Genomic DNA, 14,864 nt, shown 5'->3' with positions numbered 1-14,864 from the left:
ATAACTTCACGATGCTCAATTTAAAATTAGACACCCATTTTGAAGAATGGTGCACATTTACTGGTATGATAAAGCAATTGGAAAGTGAGGATTCATTAGTAACAGAGGGAAGAGCTGTAATATAAGAGATCAGATTGATGACTATAACACTGAAATATTTTTACCACTGTAAAATGCATACAAATTATTTTGGGGAAAGGCAGATACATTAAAGTATTTAAAGTATTGCCAAGATCAGGTGACTAAATTAGGTCATCTGGCTTACATGCTGTTACATGAGTGAAAACAGAGACAAACACTAGATCAAGACCAAATATTAAAACATCAAAACATTTTTCCCTTCTTCACCACTTTTTCACTTCACCTGCAATTCTGCAATAGAAATCCTCAGTTTCTATCACACAGCTGTGAAGCACAGCGTGGCCAGGTGTTGGTGCTTAGGTCTAACTAACTTCATAGGGGTACTGACCCATACCATGAATATTTTATCTTTTGATGCAATTCAGTACTGGACAAACCTTCAGTCTAGAGATGGTCTGAATAGTTTACTAAACTGTGAGAAGTGTGTGATTGATGTTCTACCTGAATCTAATATTTTAAAATTTTTGTATCATGAGGCCCTGTTACTACATAATCAGTTAACCTTCTCATTCTAAAATTCTTTCAAGAATGATATCTATTAATCATAAATATGGCAAATACAGAAAAGTGAGTAATACCTGCATTTTGTAGAAATCTACACCAGTCAAACGTTTCACTGGGTGTAGTCTTGATTCCTGTGTTGAAAAAAAAGAGAAAAGCAGCTTGTTTGACTGGTGCCTATATGGCTGAACTATGCCTCCTAAAGTCTTGCCCTAAGAAAACATATTTCTCTCAGGCACATTGAATTCTATATACAGCTGTTCACACCTCAAGCTTTCCTCTTCCCAACAATTTCAGGTTGCCTGCACAATCCTTCTATAATAATCAGATTGAAATGGAATTGAAAATTTCACACAATCACACTGTGTATGAACCACTTTAGTAATCCACAGAAATAAGCCCCTTTACACCATGCTAAATTTGGCCCTGCAAATCTACATACAAGATACTGTTTTCTGAAGATCATTATTCCAAAACAGACACAGTTCGGCTCAGGCTCAAGTCATTAACATAAGGCAAAACAACTGAATTAAATCAATATCAAAAATATTTTTTGATATTATTTGCTTTGCCTTAAGGATTATTTTAATAATTAAATGATTTTAGTAATTTATTTAATCTCTCAGTTATCTATTATCTCATAAGAAGCTTAAATACAGACTAAACATCAATTAAATACACCTCATTGAGTAATTTCAAAATAAATTTCAAAAATTTTTTTATTATTTGAAAAAAAAAATATAAAAAATGAAATAACTTTTGGAATCTATAGACAATTACTTGTAGATAAATTAAACTGAGAGCTGTAGATTAAGTAAACAAACCTAAAAGGCTGAGGAGAATGTTCCTTAGACTACTCACTTAAGTAATATACCCTGACTTAGATACTTGCTGATACTTGAATGTCTTAGTTAATATTTCAAAACTCTCACCTTGAGTTTGGACATAGATTTTCTTCCGAGTATCTGGCTTTAAAAGAAAGAGAAGAAAAGTGACTTGTGGTGTGTCATAAAAGATCTGTTCAGTCTTTAAAAAAAACACATGCTCATCAGTGTGATTTTCTTTCAACAAAAAAAAAGAAATGACCATTAGAAAGGAACATTTTAGTAAGACCACAGGCAACAAAGACAGCAATTTAAATTACATTTACTATTACATTTACTATGAAAATTTACAGTGTCAATGAATCCATTTTGTAATTAACACAATTACCAGATTAGTAGAAACATGTTTTTTATGTTTAACCGTAGTTTCTCAAAATCATTAACCTGCTTATGGCACAGAAAAAGAAAAAATTTCCCTAGAATAAAAAAGATTTTAAACTATAAAACAGCCCTAGCTCCCAAACACTCTGGTTTCTAAAGAAAAAGTACAGCTGGTCTCAAAATCACAGTTATATTTATCCATAATAAAATGTTTAAACACATCAGGCATGAAACAAGCCCTACATACCCCTAACCTTTTTTAAGATTGCTGTTAAATATATGTAGATACTTGTCTAGACAGGAAAATTGGCCAGTACTAGGTATTGCAGAATATTCCCAAATAAGAATTGCACAATAAATTATTTTAAAATAGATACAGTAAAAGGGGTGTTATATTTCCAAAGTTATTCCTGAAGTGCTACTACACTAGTTATTTATGTGATTAACTGAGTTCTTACTTCATTATCTTTCTATAACTCCAATCATGAATTTGTAAAATGCTAGTCATTTTTTTCACGAAAACACAGAAATAGCCATGGGATCTTTCCAAATGGGGAAACAAAACAAAACAAAAGCAAACAAACAAAAAAAAACCCTCTAGCGAGAACAGCATAGTTTCTCTGAGCTCAAAGTATTCGCAAAAGCTTTGTGTTCAGACAGTTCCTATTTCTTTTAAAAGCTGGCTGCAATGCCTGTATAGGAGTAAACCAAAGCATTTGTCAAGTTGTGTATTCTCTACTCAGACTAACTCTAGACTAGCTCAATATTACCTTGGAAGTTTCAGTTTGAAATTACATTCTTTCAAGCAGTTCTAGTAGCTATTGCTTAACGTAGCATCACAGTGACCCAAAAGGAACAACCTTCCTTAGAGCACCAGTCTTTGCTGTCTTTGGGCTAAAACCAGACTCCTCCTTAGCGCCCGTTTCATCACATACAGACACCCAGTCCCTTAGCAGGCTGTGACTCTATGAGTCACTGATTATTTGTCTACCACAGCTCTTTCTAAAGGGCAAATAGGAAAAGGACTCTCAGACTGCCACCCCAACCCACTTTTGAACACATGGCTGATACACAGATGATACACTGCTGAATTCCTCAAGCTAAGTATTGCTATGCAACCCTGCCTCTTAATGTGGAAAGCTGGTGGAATGAGTAACACAAACAGAGTTAAACAAGGTAGAGCATCACCTATACTGTCGGATCATGTCAAGCTGCACATTAGTTTTCCCTTGTCCTCTCCCACCTCCATTGCATTCTTAGCAGCAGACTGCAGCTTGTGAAATCACACCTGCAGGACAATGACTTTAGGAAGGAAGAGAGCTTGTACTAGGAGAATGAGAACGCAGAAACAAAGTGCTAAAGCAACCAAGTCCTGAACCAGTCAGCTCAGGAAATAAGTCAAGGAACTGACTTTTTTTCACTTGCAAAGATTTTGTTTTATTCATTCCAACATTTCTATGTGACTGCCCCTACAGTTCACTACTGGGTCGTAACAGTCTATTTTAGTTACCAAAAATGAACTGGAAAAAGAAAAATGGAAGAAGAAATTGACAGAAAGGAGGTCAGAAAACTGAATAATCATCAACAAGCAGTTCACAGGAGGGGAAGAGGGCAATTTCTGAGAATCAAAGTGAATTAGCTACATCACAAAACCTACATGAATAAGCAGGAAATCCATTAATATATGAAGTGGGGAAAATGTAATGCTGTTTATTCTACAGTAGAAGATTAAGTATATCTTTCAAAAGCTGTATGAACTTCTGTTTTCAAATGATTAAAAAAAATAAATAAAAGGTTTCATGGGTTATTTTATTACTTAACAATTCTTCAACCTTTTTTAACCTATGAATAAGCAGCACTTTAAATTAAATTGCATTCTCCAATCCTAAAAAATGCTTTATAAATGATAGAGACAGCACTGCAAAATGGAGGCCAACTGCAAAATTTTAATTTGCAAGACAAATAGAAGAGCTGAAATTCAGAGCTAGGACACAAATGCAAACAAAGAAAATGTGGAAAAAAGCAGATGGAGCAGAGGGCAGCTTAACCCAGCCTTGTCTCTATAGCTAATACACTGCATAATTCTGCTTCAGACTTTGGTGGGTAAAGATGTGGTTTAAGTTCCCCAAAACCGCTAAGTTTCAAAAATAAGCTGAAGTTAAGCATTTGGTTTCATGCTTTACCAGACCTGTAATAGCTCTATGGTGAGTAAATATATTCCTGCCAGGGTTTAGATCACCAAGAAGAAAAGAGAAGGGACATTGTTTAACATGGTATACAGATGTATTCACACTTTATAGATAAATTTTATATTTTGTTCTTTATTTTAAATAGTGGGGAGAGTGCAAAAATGAAAAGGAATGCTAATAAAACTAGCTGAGGTAATTCTTATGCACCACTTTTACATTATTGAAATAAAACACTGACCATAAGCATGGGATCTTTTACAGTACTTTGCACTTACTTGGAATACAGATTATTACAAAACCTATATTATGTACTTCATAATTAAAGGTAATTTATCCAGTGTAATAGAAAATAAGTTGTTGGAAGATACACCCCTTAAGCATAATGCTATTGCTTACATGTCTGTAATTTAAATTATTAATCGACTGTCTAACTAATACAGCACACATTACAGGAATAATGCAGTTCACATTAGGGTGAGTTACTATATAAAGAGTGTTGATATTCTGTGAGCTGTGATATGGAAATATGTATTTATGTTTTTCAATGTTTGAAACTAAATGTACAGCATTTGCTCTTACCCTTTATATGAAGATACACCTGCAAAAAAGAATTCAAAATCTTAGGATTTAAGACACAGGTCAGCAGGTGATATTTCAGTTTAGGACTTAGACTTGCCTCCAGTTCCCTGTCTGCCAAGACCTACTCCAAAACACTGAATGAGTCTCAAACCAGGAACACAAAGGTGTTTAGGTAAAACCAATTAAGTCAAGTTCTTAAAAACATAAGTGCTGATTCAAAAATATTTCAAAGTTAAAGTTTGCTTCTCCTTTTCATACTCTGTTAACTTTTGTCTTTTTCTAGTATAAGATCTATGACAGAAGCCGTGCCCTTTCCTGTTTACCCATCATAATTGTAGTAACTATTAAAACCCATGAAGTTAATTGTACTAACTATTAAAACCAAGTTATTTTTGTAATGTAACTACCAAATCCTCTATGTGCCTAGATCAAAAATCAATTCATGCTGAAAGAAAGCATTAAAAATTATATTGTTGTGTTGTCCAGGCTCCAGCTCTCAGTGATTTTCTTTAGGCAAAGGTGTATTAATGATTATATTATGATGCAAATTAAAACTGAAAAGACATCCAGCAGTTAGTTTATACTTCTTACATTTATTGTTCATCATAGACTCATAAAATCTGCTGAGTTGGAAGCGACCCATAAGAATTATTGAGTCTAACTCCTGACTCCATACAGTTTCTCACCTCAAATATAGAAAATAAAAGTATTTTTCTTACCAATACTTCACAAGCTAAGGTGAGTGGCGCTAATAGCTGGCAGAGGGTGGTTCCAACTTTCTCTTTTTATTCCAGTATATTGCAGCTTACTGACAGCCAGTTACTGATTTCCCATCCCTAGCCCTGGTGCTCATTGCAGTTCTCTGTGATCCGGTACAAGACTTTAGGCAACACATTACTTGGAAAACTAACCTCACACACACACACCAAACAGCTGAGCTAACAAGCCCTACTGCCTGGTGTGGAGTGTGGATTGTTTCACAGGTCAGCGGTGCTGTCTCACACTACCCAAAAGCACTCCTTGTACTCAAATGACCAGCAGCTCTTTATTGTCTTCCTCCATTCTTCAGAAAACAGGATTGAGCACTGCCGACTTCCAGGATTTGTCTCATTTTTTTTCCACTGGCAGTCTGCTATGAACTCAACCACAGAAAGGTGAAAATGCTGATCCAGTCTATTTTCCAACAGGAGCATCAGATACTATCAATAACTACAGTGAATGAAGTAGACTTGCAATACAGTAGACATAACTGAGCTACTAAATAAAGAGAAAGAGAACTAAACATACTTATTCTAATACTGTAGTCATGGTTTCTGGGCAAAGAATGAATGTGTAGAAATAAACCAAGAGATGAAGGGAATTCTATTTGCTGTCAGCCAATCTATTTTTAATACATATAACCTCTAGGTATCAGTTATTATTGTGTTGGGTCTGTCTGAGCTGGAGTCACCTTTTCCCTGCAGCAGCCCGCACAGTGCTGTACTCTGCACTTGTAGCTGGAACAGCACTGATATCACTCCAGTGTTGTGTCTATTGCTGCATAGTGCTGGCACAGCATCAGGACTCCTTCCAAGCCCCCAAGAGCCAGCAGGCTGGGGGTGGGCAAGTGATGGGGAGGGGACATTGCCGGGGCAGCTGACCTAAACCAACCAAAGGGATATTCCATAACACCTGATGTCACACTCAGAAATAAAAGGGGGGGCTCTCGTGGGGGGGGGGGCTGTTCCTCCTGAACAACCACTATGCGTTTGAGGCCCTGCTTCCCCGGACGTGGCCGAACACCGCTCGCTGATGGGAAGTAGAGAATAATTTTTTCTCTCTCTGTGCTTCCGCGCGGACTGATTGTTTCTTTTGTTTCTGTTTTTCCTCCCCATTCCCTTTCCCTTTAATTAAACCTTTCTCATCTCAAACCTCGAGTTCTCTGTGTTGTATTTTCTCCCCCTTCCTCTTTGAGGAGAGGGGGAGTGAGAGAGCGGTTGTGGTGGAGCTCGGCTGCCCACCTGAGTAAAACCACCACAATTATATCAGGAGTTACTTTCAAAAACACAATAAGGAAATGAGGATAACATATTTGAAATTACTTAATTATCTTACTGTTTCAGAGGCTAAATAAATAAATAGATAAAATTAAAACATTAATTTTACTCTCCTCTCCTCCTAAAAATGATATATGCTTTTTCATTTACTTTTTCTCTTCCTTAAAACTTAAAGTCCTCTCCTTATATTTCAAGATCAAAAAAGCATATTAAGAAGCTCAAGTTCAACAATAGCAGTCAAATTAGGTAAGCTGTTGATAAATCACTTGAGTTTTTTATCTTAAAACTGCCTGAACTCACACTTTAACTGCATGCACAGCACATTATCCAAGCAAGCATGTTCACCTCACAAAGTGCATGAGGCAACAGCACTTACCCATTATTTAAACAGCCCGTGGAATGAATTAAACTAACTAGTTGCAAAGACCTGAGATCAATATTTGCTGAGAGACTGGAAAATTAACCCTAAGAGCTCGATCCCAAACTCATTGAACTCAATGGCAAAGCTATCAATAACCTTCAGAAGCGAAAGATTTGGATTTAGCATATGTAAGTACCAAGTGCCCAGTGAGCTTCTGGGCCCTTGCAAAATATGACTGGTGTCAGTAAGTCTATATGAAAACAGATGAGTTTTTGCATTGCTTACTACCAATCCAGGATTCATAAAGTCAATATGAAGTTAATATGAAGACTTCGTATTTACAGACAAGGAGATTTATATTAAACACTTTTTATAATAAAACAGCATGACAGCTCAAATATTTTGAATAATTAAATGATATTATCAAAGAAACTCCATTTGAAAGGTCTTTCAGATTTTTTCTGTATGTACTTATGTTTCTCTGCATGAATATAATACCCACCTTTGAACTAGATTTACCATAATAAATATCTTTCACATGGATAATATATTTGCTACTAAAAAAACATTTTACTGAATGTTTTTCATTCTGTTGAACCTGAAATTTGATAGTTAACTAATATATACTAGGAATTTTAGTTTGCATTATTACTGTCAGTTCTTTGCTGACTAAATAACCCTCTTCAAATACAATGCCAAACGTATTTGACTACTATACTGTTGGATAAAAATAATTGTATTCAGTATTTTTCCATATATCATTTAGCAATGTCTTTCAATCTGTTTCTGGAAGCAGAGATGACTTTTAAAAAAGTTAAGTGCTATTTATGTGCTATATATCTCTCAAGGCCTAATCAGTAGTGGTGTACATCACATACTGCTGGGCTTAGCATAACTTCAGTTTTAGCTTTGCAGTTCACATAAATAAGTTCATCCTATTTCTAGTGTTGATAAAACAAATATTTTCAAATTATTCTTCCAAAATCTTTATTGTAAGTAAAGCTGTTTAGTGGAATTTTGTCAAAATAAAGTTTATTAAATGATGCAGAAAACCAATATATGCATATGGTATCAGGAGAAGCTCAAGATAATAATGCTTAATATAAAATGTTACAGAGAAGCACCTCCTAAACGGCTGTATACACTTTTCAAATACTAAACAGCTCTATCTATGCCAGATCTATCTGACATGTCAAAGTAAAAAATGCTTTCTTTGAAATAAAAGAACAGGAATAGAGAATATAAAGATCATTACAATTCTCTAGCATTATTTAGTAAACATTTTAGGAGAATGCATAGTTTCTGATACTATAATCATCACCATCATCACATAAACATACCCACTCCGCTGCTGCCAGTTCCTTCATTTTCATCGTGAAAGCCACTGCAAACCTAGTTAAATGGACAAAAATAGTTGGGATCATCTACTTAAAATGTTTGAACATAACAGAAAAGCATTTCAGAAGGAAATACTGATAAAGAAAGATGAGCAGAGGCTTATAAAAATAATTATAGATGGAAAGACAGAAAGTAGGCTTTCTATTTGTTTTACCAGAAAACATTGGTAAAACAAATGGTATATCCAGGCTTTAAATGGATTATAACTTGGAGCTCTTGTGGAATTAAAGTGATGATTTCTTAAATATAGGAGAAAACCTAAATAATGGGAACATCCTGTAGTTTATCTAGATTTATACACAGAGGCAGAAGCAAGAAGCCTTTCCTGTTTTTACATTGCTGCAAGTTGCAATAGCCTTCTTCACAACCAGAGAACTAAATAAAAAGGAATGTTCAGTTTTGTACTACTGTTATTTGACTATACCCAGTCCTACTACTTGCAATTCGTTGCTACTGATTTTAATTCAAGTGAGCAGAATTTTATAAACCTTTCCCCAGTCTTCTCTCCTTATGAACTAGTCAAAACTGCTGATGGGAAAAAATGTGTGAGGGACAAAACTGTTATTCTTCATGGAACATCCTTAAATTAAAAATCAAATCAAATCAAATCAAATCAGAATTAAATAAACTGAAAAAGAAGAAAGAAGATCCAGTGATTAGGCTTCAACTCTAGAATTTAACAGACTTGGGACAGTCAGTTCTGTACTTCTGAATGTTAGGCATCTACAGAGGAGATGACAATCATAGTGCTTACTTAGGCACATTATACCCCTTTATAATAATAAGGAAGAACTGGGTGTCCAAGACACGAGACACACCACATTCATCATTTTGGACAGAGACTCTTATGCTAGCCCACCGTAATACTGATAGGCAGGTGACTGCTAAGGGGTAGGGCATTTTGACTGTTCTCTGATTAGGACTTTTCTTTGTATCAAGAAGGCAATTAAAATAACTGAACTGTAGAATTGGCTGAGATATGAACACTATCTCCTCCCCCTCTGTAATCATACAAATCATATTATAAAAGTAAGAACAAGCAAACAAAGGTGTATCCAAATATCTTCATGGTTAGGTTTTTATTTCACCTGGAAAGGAGAAGATAACTCTGCTCCCAAATTTACTTCCTCTTTTACCCTTATGGCTGTTTATCATGGCTCATCTGAACTTCTACTTCTTAGCCTTTGAGAAACACACGCAGTACACTATAATTCCCCACAACTACTTAAAAGCAGCGTTGATAGGTATAGTTCTCATATTTGGGTGCCTCATTATAGAGAGACTTCAGCCACAGAAGCTCAGCCACAGAAGCCTGATATCTAAACATACTAGATAAACAAGTCATTCCTTTTGGGAGCTTGACGTAATACCCAGAAGTCATATGAGATATTTTTATGGAGTCAGATCTAATAAAGAATCCCTGTTCAGAAGAGATCTTAAGAACATTCTGAACTTTAATGCAACTTTTAAACCATGATGAAATACAAACACATGCTTTGACTGCTCCTAAATGGAACTTCAGTGTTAACTAGAACCATACTTGGGTCCATTTCTGAAGACTATCAGTCCTGTGGAATGTAATTGTTTGAATGCCTCCTTCATAGGAGACACCATGTGTCTGCTTGGCCAAGTTCTTTTTAATTTATTTTAAAAATATTGAATATAAAACATAGGTTATCACATATGACACTTAAGATTTCTTTTTCATAGAATTAATGTAATGTTTCCATCCTGAGCCATACCTATAGCATCTCAATGGGGGGAGGTGAAGCAAGTTTCTAAGTCACAACCAGAATACTGCTTTTCCACTGGAGATACTATGTTATAATTTGAGTGCATGAAGTCACAACCACGCATTAAAAGTCACATAAATGCTGAATTATAACTCCTACTTTTGTTTGTTGTGAGCAGATATTCCCATACATCTGTTTTGTAGTATCTGCTTTATGGTATTAACAATGCATTTTACATATACAATATGACAGCTTTAAGGTTATTGAAGCCTTTGCAAATGCTTGTTTATTCTCAAGTTGCATATGCTTCCTTTCTAGTTTTTGCAATTATACTTTCAATATATCACATAAACAAGCAGAAAAAAACTATTGCTCCCAAGTCTACAAAATACTATTCAATAGATTTAAATACGCTAGGGGAGTACAATGACCATTTAGAGGAATTTGATTAAAAATGAAACACTCATTATAAAGCTAGACAGTGTTCAATACTTTGTTTTATGGAATGCGGTGGTTTATTGTACAGGACAAGTAATCTACAATTCATAGTACTTTTTACTTAGAACCCTGCAATCAATAAGGGAAAAAAAAAATCAATGTCTCTTTTAATAACTATGCAATGAATAGTGACAATATTGGAGAAGAGATCCATTTAGTATAACTTCTAGAAAACTGAATTACTTTTCCTTCAGCAGAGAAAATATTATGAACTGCATAAAGCATGTGGTAATGCATTTTGAAACATCAGAGGAAATCCTAGCCACTAAACTATACTTCAAGTTCCTAACCCAATTATCACAAAAAATCATTCAGTAAAGCATAGTTTTGTATAAGCTACATTAGGAATACTGGTGACAGAACATGTTTTAAATGCAGAATTGGATCAGAGTGGACACACACAAAAAGACTGTTCTTGTATAATGGTCTTTTTTCCAGTGTTGAAATTTAATACTCTCATTTTAACTGATAAATTAGATAACTTTTTTTCTCTTCCTTCAAAACTGTTTAAATAATAATTTTTTAAAAAGTATATAAACTTTTTCTTAAATGGGGCCACGAGTTGTTTTTCAACTGCAAGTCCTAAGACATAAGAACATGGCCTAATGATTTTTCAATTAGTATGATTTAGTGCTGTCTTTAAAGTCTTTTTACCTACCCCATTTTATAACTCACTATAGACAGAACAGCATATCTATGCCAGTGTTAAGTTAGATAATAATAGCTAGGACATATAGTGATATTAGCAAAGACAAAACCACAAGATCCAAGCCTACTGCACACACTATATGCGTTTCCTCTTGGCTAACATGAACTAAAATCCATACTGCTCTATCTGAACCACTGTAGTTATCTGTTTTAGTGAAAATGTTGTGATGAATAGGGATAGTATCCTGAGAAACCATAGAACCATAGAATATCCTGAGCTGGAAGGGACCCACAAGGATCATAGTGTTGTTCGGTAATGTATTTAAGCTCTGCTAGAGTAAGTATATAAGCAGTACCACTGGATTTGGTAAGACGTTCCAGGTGCTTAAATTTTATTATACCTTGCACACTCAGGGACTTCTCTGCTTACCTAGAGGTCAATTCTGGAATGAAGCCTCTGCAGAGTACTCAGGTCACCAGAAGTTCAGACGCAATATAGATCCATAAGGCTGAATGACCTCTTGCAGCAGCTAACTGCCACAAAAAAGACATCCTTGCAGTATCCCTACACAAGCTGTCTTTTCTTATTAAAGCAGTGGAAAACTAACCCAGAAGATAAAACCCGCAATTTTACACCATTAATTGAGTTAGACTTGCTCAGAAAGGGGTCCAGTCATGGCACACGGAAGAGTGGGTCACACAGCCACAGGTGAGAATTAAAGGAGAAGGAGAGGAATTAAGGTAGCAATAAGGTCATCCTCTGCCATCAGTAAGCAGTTAGTTGGGCTGCTTATGAAATGACAACATTAGCATGTGTCTTGATAAGACTTAAACCATCTATTAAATTATTATTATTATTTTTCCACTGCTGACTACACTGACATGTCATTGGAATTTTTCCTGATGTACAAAATACCCTGAAAACACTCACTTATTAAATCACCTAAAAAGTTAAGAGAAACCGAACAGATTTTTTTCTCCATCTCTGCTTCTTTGTTTACGTAGCTAGAAAAATGATCACATTAGCAAGAAAAAAAAAAAAAGAACAAAAACCCTTTTTACATGAGTCACCTGCTTTTCAATCAACCACACTGTCAACACATCATGTGCAAGGCCTCTGAAAACATCTGATTCTGTGATGCAACAAGATAAACACCAGCTATTTTTAGTTATCATTTCTCTTCAGTCAAATCAATGGCACTTTAGTCTGTATGTACAGAGAGAATTTAATGCATATAAAATGCTTTATTCCCAGTACAGAGTGTTTTATATGTTTAAATATACATAACATAAAAAACAATTTACTAATAAACTTTTTAAAAATTATTATTATTTTTAATATGGAGCAACATTTCGCATTTCTGGCACAGGGTCTTGTAAAAGGGGTCCAATGTTGTTCAGGCTAATAATATTACTGCATTACGATTTAATAGGAATATTCATAACTCTACCACTAATAAAGATACTATTTAAATAACCACACCTCCACCACTACAGATTCACTATTTAAATACCAAACATCAGTCATTTACATGGCCAGGGTAATTCTGTACAAATGACAACTGTATGAATATCATTGGAGCTATTTTTCTATCTTTTTCTTTACTCAAATCTGGAAATGTAAAAGTATAAAATAGTTTTGGTAAGAAAGAAAAACTTGATTGCATGCTACAGTTGTATTCTTTACAAATATATTAAATAAACTACAGTCTAGTTGCTACAGTCCACAGTTACACTAACCATCAAAGGCTGTCTTTATAATGCCTACCCATAAAGTAGATTATTCTACAGAGCAATATGCTGTCAGATCACAAGCCTCCTTGCTATTATTCTTCTAATTTCTTTCACCTACCATAGAATTTTATATCCTCATCACATGCACAGTTCTATTATTTTAGAAAACAGTTAACATTCAGTAAGCAAAGCACAGGATTAGTAAGCAAGAGCACAAAATTTATTACCTTTTAATAGGATTTGTGTCATTTTGAAAATTCACAGCCCAAGAAGCCAAAATTCATCACTACCCTTGCCATATGGTTTAGTGGGGAACTTTTTAGTGTTAGGTCAGAGGTTGGACTCGATGATCTTGAGGTCTCTTCCAACCTAGACCATTCTGTGATTCTGTGCTCTACATTCTGACTTTGAGTTGCTCAGGACACTGGTTGGCAGAGTCCCTTGGGAGGCGGTTCTGAAGGGCAGAGGGGTCCAGGAAGGCTGGGCACTCTTCAAGAGGGAAATCTGAATGGCGCAGGAACGGTCTGTCCCCACGTGCCCAAAGACGAGCTGGCGGGGAAGAAGACCAGCCTGGCTCAACAGAGAATTGTGGCTTGAGCTTAGGAGAAAAAAGAGGGCTTATAATCTTTGGAAAAGTGGGCAGGCCACTAGGGAGGACTATAAGGATGTTGCGAGGCTGTGCAGGGACAAAATTAGAAAGGCCAAAGCTCATCTGGAGCTCAATCTGGCTACTGCCGTTAAAGATAACAAAAAACGTTTCTATAAATACATCAACACAAAAAGGAGGACTAAGGAGAATCTCCATCCTTTACTGGATGCGGGGGGAAACTTATTTACAAGAGATGAGGAAAAGGTAGAGGTGCTCAATGCCTTCTTTGCCTCAGTCTTTAGCGGCAATACCGGTTATTCTCTGGATACTCAGTACCCTGAGCTGGTGGAAGGGGATGGGGAGCAGGATGTGGCCCTTGCTATCCATGAAGAACTGGTTGGTGACCTGCTATGGCACTTGGATGTGCACAAGTCGATGGGGCCGGATGGGACCCACCCAAGGGTACTGAGAGAACTGGCAGAGGAGCTGGCCAAGCCACTGTCCATCATTTATCAGCAGTCCTGGCGATCGGGGGAGGTCCCAGTTGACTGGCGGCTAGCAAATGTGACGCCCATCTACAAGAAGGGCCGGAGGGCAGACCCGGGAAACTATAGGCCTGTCAGTTTGACCTCAGTGCCAGGGAAGCTCATGGAGCAGATCCTCCTGAGAGTCATCACGCAGCACTTGCAGGGCAAGCAGGCAATCAGGCCCAGTCAGCATGGGTTTATGAAAGGCGGATCCTGCTTGACGAACCTGATCTCCTTCTATGACAAAGTGACACACTGAGTGGATGAGGGAAAGGCTGTGGCTGTGGTCTACCTTGACTTCAGCAAGGCTTTTGACACCGTCTCCCACAGCATTCTCCTCAAGAAACAGGCTGCTCTTGGCTTGGACTGGCGCATGCTTCATTGGGTTAGAAACTGGCTAGATAGCCGGGCCCAAAGAGTCGTGGTGAATGGAGTCAAGTCCAGTTGGAGGCCAGTCACTAGTGGTGTCCCCCAGGGTTCGGTGCTGGGGCCGGTCCTCTTTAATATCTTCATCGATGATCTGGACGAGGGCATCGAGTGCACCCTCAGTAAGTTTGCAGACGACACCAAGTTAGGTGCGTGTGTCGATCTGCTTGAGGGTAGGAAAGCTCTGCAGGAGGATCTGGATAGGCTGCACCGATGGGCTGAGGTCAACTGCATGAAGTTCAACAAGGCCAAGTGCTGGGTCTTGCACCTGGGGCGCAATAACCCCAAGCAGAGCTACA

General features: G+C 36.7%; 1 protein-coding gene across 1 annotated transcript in view; it reads right to left on the bottom strand.

Moving 5' to 3' along the window:
- The window catches only part of GLT1D1 (glycosyltransferase 1 domain containing 1), a gene marked incomplete at both ends in the record, with an annotated part of 64,987 nt that overhangs the window by 36,379 nt on the left and 13,744 nt on the right, over positions 1-14,864 (bottom strand). The window contains 3 exons of the mRNA XM_084297500.1: positions 720-776; positions 1,575-1,611; positions 8,353-8,404. Coding sequence (XP_084153626.1) covers positions 720-776; positions 1,575-1,611; positions 8,353-8,404 — 146 coding nt within the window. The remainder of the gene's footprint in view (positions 1-719; positions 777-1,574; positions 1,612-8,352; positions 8,405-14,864) is intronic.

Source organism: Netta rufina (genome assembly GCF_964035555.1).
Source record: "Netta rufina genome assembly, chromosome: 17".
Taxonomy (NCBI): domain Eukaryota; kingdom Metazoa; phylum Chordata; class Aves; order Anseriformes; family Anatidae; genus Netta; species Netta rufina.
The sequence above is the reverse complement of the archived record's forward strand: the minus strand, read 5'-3'. Positions and strand labels throughout refer to the sequence as shown.